We start from the raw sequence: 17,025 nt of genomic DNA on the forward strand, positions 1-17,025 counted from the left end.
CTAGGTGAGCGCGGATAGATTGCTGTTAAAGTTCCCTGGTTCGCGCCATATGCACCGCTTATGCTGCTCGTTATCCACCTGGCGCATTAGAGCCTTTATCCGGCTAAGCATAGCACAGAAGCTCAAGATAGCAGACCAGAATGGCCTACTTCCGACAATCTGGCAGATAAGCGAGACATAAAATTTGCAGATGGTATGCTTCAGCTTGGCATCACGCTCCTTATCGCTCCCACTATCCATCCCTTTATCATCATTATCGTCGCTGCTTGCACCTTCCTTTATCATTTTGTCCTGCCTCTGCAGCGCATTAATGATATCCTCCATGGCTCGCCGCTGTAGAGGGGTCGTTTTGATAACGTCTCGCGGTAAGGTCTGGTGGCCATATTCTCTCATGAAATAACCGTCATTACGGAATGCTTCCCGATAATAGTACGCAAGGCGCTAGTCACTTAACTCTCTATAGCCTATAATGGAACTCTTTTAGAAGATTGTTGTATGCTCCTGGCCACTTCTTTTCTTTTTGCCGGTGCTGGGTGATAAGCTCTTACATGCAGGCTTCGATATTCCGGACTGTTTTTGCTTATTCTTATCGCTTTACTCTAAGGCTTTCTTCATCTAAGGTAGCCTCAGAATCATTATCGCCTTCTGGGTCTGAATCCGATTCGACTTCTAGTCGCTTAGAAGCATGATTCCGGCGATTTCGGCGTAAATTTCGCTAATAGTGTTGAAGAAGCTTGTATTGTTTAAGGGCTTTCCGGAGAAAGGCAGCGCACTTACCAGGTAACTCGCTTTCTTCAAACGTCTTTAGCATATATATTCGCCTTCTCGCGCACCACTTCTCGGCATTACCTAGATAGTCAGGCGTAGAGATATTAAATTCGCTAACAGCCACTAATAGTATCGTCATGTTCCGAGGTAAGGAAGCCAAGTTCTGCTCCCAAAGGCTAACCAGCTTACCAAGCAACTTATCCTAAGAGATACAAAGTAACTTCTGTTCTAGGTGCATAATATATGGCATATAACTATTCGTAAAGTAGCCTGGTAATAATTCCTAACTGTTACTTAGATAATGTTTGATATTAGATGTTAGTAGTGGCTGCATAAGCGAACTAAGTTATTGCAATTATATATAATATAAATTAAGTCTATAGTAAAAGCTAGGCTACTATATAAATTCCTTAGTCTCCTTATCTTTATGTATAAATCCTTAGCTCTAGGGGTAGGGCAGCATCTAATGGCTTTTGAAAAATGACTTCTTTAACTCTTGCCGCCACTTTCAAGCACTATCTATACCTCAAGCAGTCTTCACGGCCTAAAAACTTTACTAAAATAGCATATAATATAGCTTATCTTTCTATCCTTTACGTTTAAAGTAGCTATCTTTCCATTCCCAGAGCCATGCAAATAGGATATCAATATTTTTAACTACTAATCGGTTCCCATATACAAGCTAGGGCAGGCAGTAGCGCTCAGCCAGAGCATCATACATACTATCATAGCAGAGAGGTACCTCGCCCGCTAGGGCTGCTTCTACATAATCGGGATATAACACAGACTTAATATAGGTAAAGACATCTTTTCAAAAAGCATATAAGTAAAGCTATTAGAGGTATTTCTCTAGGAGTTATAGATAGTTAGGGACCGAGCTAAACTTAATCATCTATTATCAAGCTTTATCCACTCAAATAAAATCGATCTATATATCTCGCACTTAACAGTATCAAGCATGGTAGGCAGCTTGTATAGATAGGTTATTAAATATCATAAAGGCTATATAAGGTTGTTTAAATATAAGCATTTCCTAATCGACCTTATTAAGAAACCACGTATACCTATAAGTCTCTATAATATATCGAAATCCAAGACCTTCCATCTATCAGAGTCTATTAGGCTGGCTTGAATCGGGTTAAAGTCGAAGATCTTGCTAACAACCGCCAGATTTTTATATAAGGCCTCTAGAGTATAAGAACTAAAGGCATTAAAGGAATATAAGCATGATTTGGGTATATTCCTATATTATAAAGTAAGGGTCTTAAAGGCTATAAACTATTTTAAATCTAATATAGAATTTATTAATATTCTATCGCAGCTAGCATAGTATAGTTTCTATTATAAAGTTATAGTATAGAGAGTTCTAATTAGCCGGTACTATAAAATGCTTATCTTATAACTGCTAAGCATAGAACTCTATATTAATAGCATTAAAGAGGCCATTAGAGATATAATGCTCTTCCCTAATACTAAACGACTTTTTTATTAACCCTAATAAAGCGAAATAGCAGCAGAGCTTAGTATATAGGTATGCTTTTATTAATGCTGCTAGCTAATAACTTAAGGCGCCCCTAACTAATTCCCAAGTTCATTATAACTTTTTATCCAATATAAGGGTTTCAATTACAGTATTAGTAAATAGATTAACGTTCCCTGCCGCAAAAACCTCTTTAATATTAAGGTAAAACTAAGAATATAGAAGTCTAGCTTTACGCCATAAGGATCGCTAACCTATCTTAACAGTCAGGCTTCTAGTATTATAAAGCATACTAAAAGGATAAAACATTTACTTCTTAATTTCTTAAGCAGTAATATTATTTTATACTAAATATAAGTATAATTAGAGATAATAACGCTTATATAAAAGCATCCTAGCCAGAGTGCATGCCAAATTGTTAATATTGCCATTTAATATACCTTTATTACCAATTAATATAGCTTAAGATGCCTATTAAGGGCAGGTCTCCTTTCCTATATCGAAATAGAAGTCCGCTATAACATACTCTTTATCGATCGCGTAGGTCTAGTAATTCCAGAATTATGCCATTATTTATAACTAGGTAATATCCTTCATTAAGACCTTTAAGTTCTTGGCTTATAGGAGCATAGTAATATTGCGGAAGTAATAGAAACCTAATTCCTAAACTGCATACTAAATAGAAGCCTATATAGCTCCTAAAGACTTAGGCAGGAGGTAATACTTAAGCTATTACTTTCAAGCAACTAGATGCACTCTTTAGGCAAGCGTCTTAATGCCGTAAGTAGTAGCGTTATATTTACTATAATTATAGCTTAAGGGGTAATATTAGACATAGGAATTGCTATAATAGTTATAAATAATAGGAAGTAATATACTATCTATCTATATGCAGAAATCTTCATCCTAGAGCCAACTAGACTTTTGCTCTTCCTAATATAAGTTAGGGAATAGCAAGTATAGCAATATATCTTCAAATCTAATAAGGCAACTAAAAGTATAATGCAGGATTTAATATACAGGATAGTAAACTTAGCATTAGTTTCCCACTATATCTAGGTATTATACCGGTCTCAGGCAGAGGTAGAGATCTAACTATAGGTCTGAAATAGGCATCTAGGTAGGAGACTAGCGAATTCCTTGCTTAGCGATAGCAAGGTTACTAGGAAACCCTGTAATGCTATTTATATTAAAGCTAACCCTAGTAACATGCATGATTCGTTTGTCCTTATTTAAGCAGATATAAGGCGCCTGACCTCTAGAGCCGAGGCTATAATAAACCTATCGCCGGTCTAAGCTACTTATCTTTCCAGAAAGGTCATCTTCTAGAGATGTAATGCAAGTAAAGCTTAGAACCTCAGGATAAATATCTATAGTGCTTTCCAGGTAAGCAGTAAGGCTAATATACTCCCTTTAGGTCTAATCGTGCTAGACCTTTGCTAAACTATAATAGTCTATATAATACCCTTAAAACTTAACTAACTGCTATACTAGCTAATATCTAAGACATTTTACTTAATATTTATAGTCTATATTAGCAGGTAGTAAGGTTTCTATAGTATTAACCGTAGCTATTAGAGGTAGGTTTTCTATATTACCTTCTAAATATCTTAAAACTAGTAATAGTACTCCTAGAACTTTATTACTCCCTAAAGGGGACCTTTCTAGCAAATATAGCTCTAAGGGAGAGGTAGGCAGAGGAAGGAGATACAAGAAATCTAGACTATCAAGTTCTAGAGCATAATATCTAATCTCTAATAGCATAGCAGCACTCTCAAGTTAATAATCAGACCGTTGGACCAAGGCTCTACTATCGACTTAAAGTAAAACAGGGGGTAAGGAGAGAGTACCTGCATTATAGAAGTAAGCATGTTACTCAGCCCTTTTATTAGAAGTTACTTTCTGCCGCTTTGCTCGCCTTTATTCGATATTCGTATTCGTTTTATCCTAAGGAGTAGCGTATTAGCATAGTCATCTGCGCCTCTTACATCCGAGCTCAGAACTAAGTGACTTATTCATACTTAAAGGCTTAATAGGTGCTATTTAGACATATAGAATAGAAGTTTGGGACTGGTAGGGATAAAACAAAACAAATAAAGTACTACACAAATACATCTATAAACCCCCTAAGGTTACAGATATAGAGATTACTTAACTAAACAGACTTAGCGCAGGTATGCAGTGCACTAGCTTATAGAAGGACTAGTTTTAACCACGAAAATCAAATTAGGTTTAGTTTTAACTACAAAATTCTAATTAGCTATAGGCTGGCAAAGTGACAATAAGGTTTATAACTAATATAAGCAATAACGTTATAATAAGAGTAGGAATGAAGATAAAAAGAGTTTTTATAATATCTAAATAACCTTAAGACTAGATATAGTATATAAAAAGTAGTTTTAATCAGCTCCCTACGCCCATATCTAGTCACCTTTTTCATAATGTCTTATAAACAACAGATATTCAAGGAATTCCTCTAAGTAGTTACTATAATGCCATGCCTTCTTTTCTAGAAGCTTTAATTTAGCCTCTGAATTACCCTCAATCTATGCTTTTTATAAAGCGGCATTGGTCTATATTTTCCGGAATGCCTAGCCACTACTTTCCGGCAGCTATTAAAAGAGGTTATTAATAAATAAGTAACCTATACTTACATCTACTGCATTATCAATAAGCTTATCCTATGGAATTTATAGTAATCCAAGCTCTATAGTCAACTAGTCTTTATACTCCTTATAGAAAAGTAGATGCTTATATAGTAGCATTTTAGCTCTTTATAAAGCAGCCTGCAGTATAGACTAGACCCCGAGGATATTAATATAGATGCCTTTATAAATCGCATCCTTGTTATCCTAACTAACTAAACCTGGCATTGCCTGCTAACTGCTAGCCGCCATGCTATAATTATAAAGCCAAATAATAAATTGTATTAGCATAGTATCCTAACCCTTAGCGCTACTAACTAGAAACTGGCATATTATCTTAGATATAATTTTAAAGTGCCTTAGATTCTTCTCTTTAGCTTCTTATCTAGTCTATCCTTGCTCTACCTTCTGCTAAATATATAAAGCCCTCTTATTAACTATATACTTTATAAGAAATACTTAAGAGATGGCTATAATAGCTAAGAGTTTAAGGGTAAAGTTTATATAATTCTCCTAAGTCTTATTATCTTAAATACTTAATATAGTTAAGAAGCTAATAAGTATACTATTATACTTAGTTACCTTAGTAAAGTAGTTAAGAATAGAGATATAGAAGATAAGTATAGTATTCTTAAGGAGTTTATATAACTTATTAATTTATAATAATACCAGTATAGGCTTAACCTTATTCTTAATATTAATAAGTTCTATAATATAGTCTATTATTATATTAAAAGCAGTAGTTTGGCCCTTAGTAAGCTTAAATAGTAGTTAATTAGCTGCATTTTTATAAGATATAGCCTAAATAGTATAGGTAAAGAATTAAAGATAGATAATAATGTACTTTTTCTAAGTCTGGCACTTAAACCGGAAGTAAAAGGGCATGCTATGCTCTTTATATAGTTCTTTCTGGTTAACCTTAAATAACACGTTCTAGGAGACTGCACTAGGCCTAGCTATACTAGAAGCTTTTCGAATTAGATATCTAATAGCTATATATATATATTAAAGCTTAGAATTATCCTTAAGGTTATCTAGCTTTAAAATATACTTTAATAAGATAAAGTCTTTTAGGAATTATTTCTTATTACTAAAATCTTTTAAGTAGGCTATTAATCCTAATTAATAAAGCCATAAGTTAAATACTATTAAGTCGCCTATCTCTTTAATAACCTTTATCTCTTTCTTTTAGGCCTCTTTAGACTTTACCTAAAAGGCTTATATAGCCTATTAAATAGCAAGCTCTGCCTTTACTTACTTAATATCTAGACTTTCTAAATTATAACCTCTTATAACCTTAAAGTATTTACTATATAGACCTTTAATAAAGAGCTGCTAATAAAACATACTACCTCTCTAATAAGGCAAGTCTATATCTATTTTAATAGTACTAGCCTTCTAGGGACTAGGCTTTAGGTCTAGCTTAATGCTATATACTTTCCTAAGGTATTTATTTCTTTATCTTAAGTTTGCATTTATAATCTGGCATTCTATAGTAAAGATATATTAAAACCCTCTGCTTTTAGGCTTGCCAAGTGCTTCGATTAGTTAACTAGTATCTAGAATAGGCAGCAGAGCCAATATCTCCTTATCGCTTTTAATAAGGTTAAGTGCTTTAGCCTATAACTTGACTTTATTAATCTCCCTCTTTATAAGTCTATATGGTCTACCGCGAAGATGTGCTTGGATTCTTCGGCATGTAATCATATAATTGCATGACCTACAGCACAGAAGGCGCAGGTCATTTATATAGTTAAAATATTCCATCATACTGACTCAATATTCAATAGCAGTATTAACAGCAATATAAGTAAGAATAAATTAAAGAATATCTTTTTTCCAACCTTATTAAACCCCTTTTACCTGCTTCTTAGGTAAACTTACTTTTCTTCTGTTAATGACAGCTGATGTAAGTGCGACCGCCATGTCTCTGCGCGGCAGTTGAGGTGAGCTCCTGATTAGGTGCTATGTATAGGCTACCCTTGCCAACTGAGTAACATCAAATCCAGCATCTACAGTCAAATCCAATAATTAATCGTATTCGAAACATTTGTTTAAGGAAAAAAGCATTCTATCATAATCCTATAATAGTAATTTATAAACCTATAAGTTTTCACATAGATTATATTACTTATTATAGGCAAACTGGAGTTCGTCAGTTACCCCAGATTTAGTTCGTCAGCTGCCCCATATCATGCTAGCGTCCTTTCATTTCCCTACCAAAATTAGTTCGTCGGTTGCCAAACGACGCGGGGGATGCTGTTAGAGGGCAGTTGGTCAAAGAACAAGCTAAGCAACGTGGTCAAAAAACTGCAGTTGTTGTGCCATGGCAAAACATCAGACTTACTTACGTGGACCTTCAGTATCGCAGCTCTGTTGCTGCTAAAGCCCTTCTCAACGTAGGCTTGAGGCATGGCGATACAGTTGGGATATTTGCTGGTAATCGCTACCAGTATATCGAGTTGTTTTTGGCATCTGCCAGAATCGGATGCCCTTTCGTGGTTTTTAACACTACAAACTCTCCTCAGGAGCTTTGCTCCGCGGTGACTCGTAGCGGTGAGTCTTAGACAACTAACGCCATAGACTTTGCAGTATACTAATCTGGTTCACAGACTGCAAGGCATTATTTATTGCATCATCCATTGGACCTATAGACACAGACGCACATATTTATTACATTACCACAAAGGTAGAAGTAGGGGCTTGCTTGGAACAGCTCATTACGTTCGATCGATCTCCGTCCCAGGAACTTTTCAACTGTTATAAGTATGAGGACTTCCTTACTGGTGGCACCAACAGATCTATAAGCGACTTAAAGTTTAAGCTGGCTGAGACTCAAGTTTAGCCTTCCGATGTGTTGAATATGCAGTTTACATCTGGTGAGAGAGCTTCCATCCATCAGAAGTCTTCTGATTCAGTTTGAGGGTTCTAACATTTCTCAAGGTACTACTGGCCTTCCGAAAGCTTGCATGCTTACACAAAAGTAAGATTACATCGCTTTACAGCTATCTTCATTCATCTGACAATCCACTCTAGGAACCTGCTCAACGACGGCCGATACGTGGGGCAGGCTATGCGACTAACTCAGGAAGATATTGCATACTGTCTACCACTGCTTTGTCACTGTTTTAGCCTAGTTATGGGCTTCCTTGCTTCCTTCACACATGGTAGCGCAATTATGTTTCCTTTAAACAAATTCAATGCCAGGGAGACTCTCGATGCGGTCGAGTCAGAAAAGGCTACTGCACTACTCGGTATACCCACAATATTTGTATCAGAACTGCAACAGATGGAGTCACAGCCTCAGAACATCACAACAGTGCGCACTGGTCTTGTTGCTGGCTCACCTGTATTACCCAGTTTAATGGATGAGCTCAGAGCCAAGATCAATATCAACGGCATGCTTATTGCATATGGCATAACTGAGACGAGCCCTATCACCTTCATCACTTCTCTAGACAATCCGGAAGACAGGATGCTGACCAGTCTCGGTCGTGTTCTTCCCCATACCGCAGCCAAGATAGTTGACACCAAAGGAAACATGGTTCCCGTTGGTGAGCGCGGAGAGATCTGTACCAGTGGGTTTGCGTTGCAAAAGGGATACTACAGAGACGAGGGAAAAACACAGGGGGCAATGTGGCGGGACGAGAATGGCGTGTTGTGGATGCATACTGGGGACGAGGGTTACTTAGATGAAGAAGGATACGGCTTCATCACTGGTCGCATCAAAGATCTGATTATTCGAGGTGGTGAGAATCTATCTCCAAGCGAGATTGAAAACCAGCTACTACGTCACCCAACAATCAGAGAAGCCTGCGTCGTGGCAGTCAAGGACAAGGTTCACAGTGAGGTTGTCGGAGCATTTTTACAGTTATGCTCACTTGAAAAGAGGCCATAAGATATAGAGATCATGGATTGGGTTTTGAATGATCTCAGTCCAGTCAAGGTGCCGGCGTTTATCTTCTGGCTTGGTCACCAAGGCGTGGATGCTGAGTTGCCCAAGATAGGAAGCGGCAAGTATTAGAAGCATATTATCCGCAACTATGCGAATCTACTAGTAGAGAAGAGAAGTAAGGCGAAGGTTTATATATAGATATAATGCAAGGTTTAACCCATAGCTGTTTTCTCAGCGCTTTTGACCCGGAATCAAGTCTGATTCTCGAACTTGTTCGTGTTGGATTGGCCTAGGCGGGAATACAATCTCGACCAATTAGGTGCACTGACGATTAAGGACTCTCGTCTCCTTTCTTCGGGACCTCCGGGCCAGACCGCAATCTTCAAAGAACTTCTAGTCACTTCCAAAGCATTTCGTGAAAATAACTGCTGATCCTGAACTTAATTAATTACAAAGCAGCGGTAAAAGAGCGTGGGTCGCTTGCTTTAGGACCCCATGCCATACTTGATTAGGAAAGCGCGCGCTCTATGGCTCGAAATTTAGCTCGATTTAAGGATACTCACGGACAATCACGTTAGTCTATGTCATTGGCAACGGTCGGTGCCTTAAGTAGGCCGGTCCCAAACCCAGTGTTGGCAGGATTGCATCGACATTTCACATTCAAGAATAATCACCTAGATTACTCGTCACATTTGACACTACAAAAGCAGTCTCCATTCTTACCAATTCACTTCCAAAACCCCAAAGACTCAACTCAACATGGTTGTCGTTGCTGTAGCTGGAGGCACTGGCGGCATTGGCAGCGCTATCGTTGATACGCTGCGGCAAAGCCCTCAGCATAAGATGATTATTCTAACACGCAAGGTGAGATCGATCTCCAGCAACAATAATAAACAAGAACCGATATCTAACGGATGTCAAGATTCCGGCTACGTCTCAATCCTCTGATACCTTTGTCTCTGTCGATTATAGTGATGCCGACTCAATGGCAAAGGTGCTTCACGAGAACAAGGTCCACACCATTATCTCAGCCCTCCGCGTTTTTGATCCAGCTTCCTCTGAGGCCGAGTCCAACCTTGTCAAGGCAGCGGCCCAAGCTGACAGCACCAAGCGCTTCGTGGCCAGCGCCTGGGGCATCGCATATGCTGAAACGTATCTATCTCCCCGTATCTTCCAGAATCATGATGGCATGTTGACATAGGCTAGAACATCTGTTGGCAAAGCCCGAGGACGCACTTTAGCCACGCTGCGTACGACCGACCTGGAATGGACGCGTTTCGACAACGGCTTCTTCCTCGACTACTACGGGCCGCCGTCCTTGCTGAAATCTTACATGAATCGTGTTGCTTGGGCAATCGATATAGTGAATAAGAAGGCCGGTATTCCCGGGACTGGTAATGAGCCAATGACGTTCACGTATACCTTTGATGTCGCCAAGTTTGTGATCGCAACTTTAGATCTACCCAAGTGGGATGAGTTGATGTATTGCCACGGAGAAAAGACGACTTGGAATGAATTCCTTAAACAGGCCGAGGAGGTTACAGGTAAGATAATTCCTAGAAATTGCATCTACAGGCTATTGACCTATGTATCCTTTTTCGAAGCTGACGAAATGCTGCCGGATTTTATAGGTTCCAAGTTTGATGTCTCATACGATCCTCCCGAGAAGCTACAAAAGGGCGAGGTTACTTCACTCCCTTCCAATGAGGGCACGCCCGATTTCCCTAGACAGGTGCTGGAGGGCCTTATGTCCTTCTGGGGCCTCTATGCGCTGGAGGGCAAGTACGATATGCCGACAGACAAGGCCATCAACAAGGTTTTCCCAGATATTCAGCCTCTAAAGGTAAAGGATGTGCTGGAAATGTGGCGGGATCAGTGAAGAGAAGCTTTTACCTAGTGGTTGTATGTATGAGATAAGAATAATGGGAGCTAGGACTGCGCAGACCCTCACAGTAATAGGACCGGAGAACCCATTATGCTAAAGCATGCAGCCAAATTCCACTCCAAATTCAGTTCTCCTCGTCTGCTCCATACATGCTCTAGGATCCGGAGTGACTCTCCCACTAGGCCAAATGACTGTAGTGACCCCAAACCCGCCGCCAGATCCCTGAACTCTTTCTCCTGACTTGCATCGGCGACACAACCGGCAACGCAGAACGGCCACACAGAGCTGCGTAGGATCGCAGGGTTCTCGTGCTGTTGGAGCAGGCTCAACACCTCACCAGCGCTCTCGCGGATGGCCGGGAGGTGCGGCTGCCAACCGTGCGTCACTACTGCAAGGTATATGCGCGAAGCATATGCCCAGATGCGGGTCGCCGCGGCTTGCTTGGCGGATTGGTTTGCATCGCTGGATAAATAGAAGTTTTGCAGGATGCGGCGAGGTTCTCTCTCTCGCTCTCTGCATCGCCCGTCAAGTCCTTTTAGGCCTTGTTGAAGTGCCCCATCGAGCTGGTCACCCCGGTTGGCGAGGTCCTCGGCGGCCAATGTGCCGTTTGCTTGTTCCTCCCTCTTCCAAACGTCGAGCGCCGCAGTCTCAGCAATTGCAATCAGTGCCCAACCCTCACAACCCATGTATTCCTCCATGCGGAGGAGAGGTTCTGTGGTGGCACCGCCGTACTCGTGGCAGATCAGGTTGGGGTAGTATTTCCGTAGGCGAGGTACTGTTTGTAAGGAGGTAGAGGAGACTATGTCTGCCCACAACAATATGGCAAAAAAGAAGCGGAGAGCGGCTTGTTCGGTGTTCCAGACGGGGCGTTCGGTGGTGAGAGGCACCCATGACGGTCTCTCTAGCTCGGCCATGGCCCTTCTGATGTCGATTTTGTCGTTCAGTTTGCTGGGTTCGAGGATATCTTCAAGCAGAGAGATAGCAGCGCCCAGGTGCATACTCAATGCAGATGTTTTTGCCATGGCCATTTCGAGGACCATTAGCTGTGTAATGCTCTCCATGGCGCGGGATTGCTGCAGCAATGTCGAGGATCCCTGCTGGTTTATGGCTAGAACCTCATTTTGCAAGCTCTTGATGGCAGTATTTGCGTAACCCTCAAGCTGCGTCCAGACGTTCTGCCTGCATACTTGGTGACCGGAGACGTCCTCGCTTGACAGGATGAGGGTGAAGAAGAAGGTGCTGAGGCTCATGACCGCATGGAACAGCGTCTTATTGTGGCGCAGGATGCCCAGAACCCAGGCCCGTCCGCCTTGTATCATCGGAGGAGCGTAATACGGAAATAGAAAGGGGAAGACCTGATCCACATAGAGCATTGTGAAGTCCACGTCGAGTTCCTTGAAAGCGTTGACGGCGGGAATCCCATCGAACGTCCACGAATCGGCCGTGGCTGCAACTGGCAAGGGCTTGGCGTCACCCCCGATGTTGAGGACCTGGATGTAGTCCCGCTCTCGCTGCCGCTCTTTGCCCTGCTTCACCTGAGCCTTGAAGCACCGCGTCATTTCGTCTTGCTTCTCGCCGCCATCCATCCAGTCTGGCCGCTCCGTACTGTAGTGGCACCGGATGTTCAGCGCCGAGCATGATTGGCACGCTGGCTGCTTCTGGTCGCACTTCTTGCGCCGGAGACGGCATGTCCAACAGGTCCCGGTTCTGGCCATAATCTATGGAATTCCTCGGGCGACGGTGGATGACGGAAATCCTCTGTTTAGGTTCAAGAACTAGGTTTGGTAGCAGTAGATCAAGTAACGTACGTGCTAAAGTAACCAAATTTGATTCCCGCGCGATTTCCTAAAAGAGGATAGTGTCATCTAGCTGACAAAACTCTGAGGGGCAACAAAGCCATGAACCCACTCACTTTGTCCCCACTTAGAAGGGATCCTAAGAGATCAGCATCTCATCACATTGATAACAATAGGCATCTCGGGGACCAGCTTCTACCCGGCACCCCGAATATGAATAATAAATGGCATATAACCCAAGGCAGCCAAAGCATATCTCGCATTTATCGAAACTCTATTGCCTTTATTACTACCATCTTACCAGCATTCATTCGCCATGGCCTCTTCCACCAAACTCTGTGTAGTTGTCGCCGGCGCCTCTGGCGAGACAGGACAGTCTATCACAAAGGGGCTACTGGCCAACCCTTCGAAGTTTCATGTCATAGCACTGGCACGCCCTGAGTCGGCAGGCAAGGCGGTATACCAAGAGATGGCGTCTGCAGGTGCCACTATCAAGACAGCTGACTTCTGCAACCTAGATGCACTTGCAGAACAGCTTGCAGGCGCTGACGTCGTTATCTCGTGCCTAATGCCAATACAGCTGGTCGAATCAGAGACACTTATTGACGCTGCGCATCGCGCTGGCGTTGGCCGCTTTATACCTAGCTTCTGGGGTACTGTTATGCCTCCACGCGGCATTATGGCTGTCCGAGATGTTAGGGAGGACCTGCTGGACCGAATTAAGCGCCTCTATCTACCTTACACTGTTGTCGAAGTAGGCATGTGGGCCCAAGTCGGTCTTCCGCCACCCTATGCCCCGCCGCCTCCTATTGCCGACACATTCATCGGAAATGGCGATACGCCCACCGCCGTCATAGACAAGGAAGATATTGGGCCGTATGTGGCACGCATCATCACAGATTCGCGGACGCTAAATCGGTCTGTGTTTGCATATGGAGACGTCGTGACGCAGAGCGATATTTCGGCAGAGCTTAAGGCTGCAATGGGAAAGGAGGTGCCGCGGGATTCTCTCTCGGTTGCTGAACTCCAGGCCCGCATTGCAGAGCTTCAGGTCTCCGTAGCAAGAGACCCGACTGACGTGGGGCTGACCTTAGAGCATGCTATGTCTCAGTATAGGTACAGTCGCTATGTCAGGGGCGATAACACGCCCGAGCACGCCCAATACCTCGGTTACTTGGATGGCAAGACGTTGTACCCCGATCTCAATTGCAAGTCTATGCGCGACTTTATTCGCGAGGTGGTCAACGGAGAGCGCGACCACCGCATTTATGTTGGCCGAGATCCAGTAGCAGATGCAACGCAGCACAAGGCCTAGGCACTCTTGGAGGAGTGGGGGCAATGAGGCTGCAAGATATGGAGTCAGTAGTCTTTTCAACCTTGTAAGTAGTTTAGAACATATAGATGGTATGGGTCTAGATATAGCATCAGGATTCAGGAATATATTATAGCACGGTTCTTTTGAGAGTAGCTGAGCTTTGAAAGCTATCTGTCGCACTGAGCGTGCTTAAAGGGTTAGAGTGAATATCATGAGCAGCAGCAAATGTGTTGATTGATGTCTTAAGTTATCTCTTGTGCGGGGTATTCCATCCCGCAGAGTTACTTAAAGCATATAGCTAGATTACTAATGCCTACCCTGCGACACTATCAGTTACTCTACCTTTCTTCGCTTATCATTATTTATGTCCCGTTTCTGCGCCGTTAAGTAAATACTTGCATACAGAAGTCAATAGAGTAAGACGAAACCAACCTTTTTAAAGGCCCTAGATGCATCCCTTGAGTTATACCAGTAGTCTAAACAGACCACAAGACGCATGGTCCAATTAATTGTTATTTTTAGTTACACTAAATCTCATCGTAACTCAGCTATGAAAGATTCACATAATTGATCCTCGGCTCGAACGTCTGTATGCCCTGCAGGCTAAGATATGCCATAACTGGCAATAGCCTCGCAGGGGATAGGACAAGCAGGCCTATTAAGTATGCCATCCCAATCAGTTTCTAATACCTATCATTCTAGCATAAGTCAGTGCTTATATATATACTAGTACTTAGGGGTGCATATTCTCAGATTGCCCAGTTAGCTAACCTGGCAAGTTCCGAGAGCTTTTCCTAGTTCAATCAATAGGCAAGAATTAGGGAAGGCTGCAGACAGATAAAGAGGCTTATAATCGAGATATCTCTCGTTCTGAAAGATAAATAAAATATTCCAGGGCATGGAAAAATAAGTCTTAGGGGAAGGAGATTTACAGAGGGAGCCGAACGGGGATAAGAAACCGGAGTAATGGGGCCGAGGCAATCGCAGCATCCTTCGGCGGCCCTGCGCCGGATAATCCACATCTTACCGGCCGCAGGGAGTCTCAGACAGAGCAACCCTATATCAGAGATTACATTAATAACTGCTATAAACCGTAAAGTATTTCTAACAATTAATAAAGCTAGCTATACTTCAATTTCTCCAGTGCGCCCTTTAGCTCTCTAGCGCTTTCTCTCGACATCTGCTTAAAGACCTCTATTAAAGGGGAAAAGATATAAGGGCTTCACTTTGCCTTTGTAAATATAGGCTGCATCTTTGCTCCGAAGCTATACGCCCTAGCTACTTATGAACGCTTTCTTTGCGATAGGATATTCTCTATCCCTCCATAAATACGCCTTTTCCGTCAAAGGCCGCTCCTCTGGCATAGATACCTTTATATACCCGCAATACATAGTATAGTCGATATGCATTTTGAATGGCCTCTGAGTGCTCTTTTAGTTCTAAGGCTTCCTATGTGCCTCTTATAAGCTATTATAGTAGCCCTAATGGCATTTATCTCGTATTAGGCTTGTCAATATCTTCTGAATTACCATCGCTTAAGTCAGTGGAGCTGTCAGATGAACAGAGCTCGACTCCGAAGCTGGCGGCTATCATTATACCCCTTCTAATCGTCAGCCTTATACTCACTATCCTAATACGCTTTATCCCAATACGATTCATCCTCACACTCTTCATCATCCTTATACTCATAATCCTCACACTCTTCATCCAAATACTCTTTATTATTATCCTAGGTATCCTTATCATCCACATAATCTATTTCCTCCTATAAGTACTTGCCATATGGCTCAAACTATTTCCTCTTAATATAGAGATCTTTAATCTACCTCTTACTAATAAGCCGACTACTTATATCGCGAATAGATAAAACGATATTGCTAGGCTTCTTAAAATGTTTTTTTCTTAGGAATAATAAGGATGCCAATCTAGTCTTCTTGATGTTTTTTGTCGTTAAATAGTTAAAGGCCATATCCATATAAGAGATCTATAGCGATCTCCTGCTTCATAACTCCATCTTGGAGGTTAAACCTGCTAATAAGTTTAAATATTGTATTCTTATATTTATATATATTATATAAGTATGTGGAACACCAAGTCTTTTATGGAGCTGCCTATTAGTATCTTGGCTTTATATATCGTGGTTATGTAGTTAGATATACTCCTACGTGTTTCCTTTTTTCATTTATGTAGTGCGTATGGCTAGGTCAGGGCTGATAAGGCCTGATTTAATCTTTTTAAACATAGTATCTTTTAGGTGAGCTTTTGCTTATCCTTAAAAGACTAGAACCTATAATGGAAAAGGACCTTATATTGGCCTGTGTTATTACTCACTTAAAGATAAACCTGGTAGTCAAAACACGCGGTCCACCTGCCTGACAAGGTTATTAAGCTGCATTGTCCTGGAATAGAATTACTAGTGAAACCAGCCAGCCCTTCCCTAGCCTGCCGTTTCCCTAAAGACTTTTATATCTTATAATATATGAGAGTGGCTCTAATGATTATATAAATGATAAAGAAGAATCTTTAAGCATCTTACGGAGATGAGAGTAGTAGGGGCAACGGCTACGTATAATACATGTGAAACGCAACTGCAGCTATACCATCCGCTCCTTAATTTTCGCGGTGGGTAGGCTAGGGGTGGCACAGGCGGTCGGCTGTTGGGGGTTGGCCTGTCACTGGCCTGGCTCTAGACGTCGCTATCAGGGTGGTATAGGGGTGTAAGCCAGTATGCGGGAGCTACAATGATCATTAGAGGAGACCGTGGTACTTGACAAAAATAAGCAAAGGACTGTTTCTATATGGATTAGATACCATTATAAATTGCCGCAAATAAGTCTATTATTAGATAATATCGTACGTAAAAAGTAACAATAGCAATATAGTACTAATAGTAATGGCTGCCAACCTTACCTCTTTAAAATAACGCTACAGCCTGCGCTAAGATAATAATCGATAGTACCATTGGCTGGCGATAAGAAAGCAATACGTCATTTTTCATAGGCTCGAAAGTAAAAGGAAGAATCACAGAAGGAAGGTTCAAGGGAAGTCAAGATAAGGCATAGGCTTGCCTTGCTCGTCAGTATCAGAGTCTTATCTCATAATCTAGATGCTAGCTGAAAATGACAAAATCTTTTTCTAGTAACGTACATGATAAGCGAGTGCAACAGACAAGCGAGTGCAACAAAAAATCCCACAATTTACATCTTCTTAATTTAATTAATTAATTTTCAACCACCAAATA

General features: G+C 41.7%; 5 protein-coding genes across 5 annotated transcripts; 3 read left to right on the top strand and 2 right to left on the bottom strand.

The window, feature by feature from the left end:
• BKA55DRAFT_696593 (uncharacterized protein) lies at positions 1-324 on the bottom strand (the record flags this gene model as incomplete). Its single annotated transcript, XM_046200279.1, has 1 exon — positions 1-324. One exon carries the CDS (start codon positions 322-324, stop codon positions 1-3), a length of 324 nt encoding a protein of 107 aa, XP_046043314.1.
• A 6,981-nt stretch (positions 325-7,305) lies between these two features.
• On the top strand, positions 7,306-8,917 carry BKA55DRAFT_598861 (uncharacterized protein; the record flags this gene model as incomplete). The annotated part of the gene is made up of 6 exons (XM_046196299.1): positions 7,306-7,345; positions 7,506-7,732; positions 7,763-7,772; positions 7,837-7,876; positions 7,930-8,738; positions 8,793-8,917. The coding sequence occupies 6 exons, from the start codon at positions 7,306-7,308 to the stop codon at positions 8,915-8,917; spliced, it is 1,251 nt and encodes a 416-aa protein (XP_046043315.1).
• Positions 8,918-9,547: 630 nt separating this feature from the next.
• Positions 9,548-10,667, top strand: BKA55DRAFT_696595 (uncharacterized protein; the record flags this gene model as incomplete). The annotated part of the gene is made up of 4 exons (XM_046200280.1): positions 9,548-9,652; positions 9,711-9,940; positions 9,995-10,332; positions 10,420-10,667. 4 exons carry the CDS (start codon positions 9,548-9,550, stop codon positions 10,665-10,667), a joined length of 921 nt encoding a protein of 306 aa, XP_046043316.1.
• Positions 10,333-12,446, bottom strand: BKA55DRAFT_583283 (fungal-specific transcription factor domain-containing protein). Its single transcript, XM_046194190.1, has one exon. It carries the CDS (start codon positions 12,386-12,388, stop codon positions 10,736-10,738), a length of 1,653 nt encoding a protein of 550 aa, XP_046043317.1. The 5' UTR covers positions 12,389-12,446; the 3' UTR covers positions 10,333-10,735.
• Positions 12,447-12,600: 154 nt separating this feature from the next.
• BKA55DRAFT_583285 (isoflavone reductase) lies at positions 12,601-13,922 on the top strand. Its single transcript, XM_046194191.1, has one exon. It carries the CDS (start codon positions 12,786-12,788, stop codon positions 13,782-13,784), a length of 999 nt encoding a protein of 332 aa, XP_046043318.1. The 5' UTR covers positions 12,601-12,785; the 3' UTR covers positions 13,785-13,922.
• The last annotated feature ends 3,103 nt before the right edge of the window (positions 13,923-17,025 follow it).

This window comes from Fusarium redolens (genome assembly GCF_020744475.1).
Source record: "Fusarium redolens strain MPI-CAGE-AT-0023 chromosome Unknown BKA55scaffold_22, whole genome shotgun sequence".
NCBI classification, from domain to species: Eukaryota; Fungi; Ascomycota; class Sordariomycetes; order Hypocreales; family Nectriaceae; genus Fusarium; species Fusarium redolens.

Coding starts and splice junctions, on each gene's coding strand:
- BKA55DRAFT_583283 (XM_046194190.1), bottom strand. CDS start 12,388: ATGGCCAGAACCGGGACCTGTTGGACATGCCGTCTCCGGCGCAAGAAG.
- BKA55DRAFT_583285 (XM_046194191.1), top strand. CDS start 12,786: ATGGCCTCTTCCACCAAACTCTGTGTAGTTGTCGCCGGCGCCTCTGGC.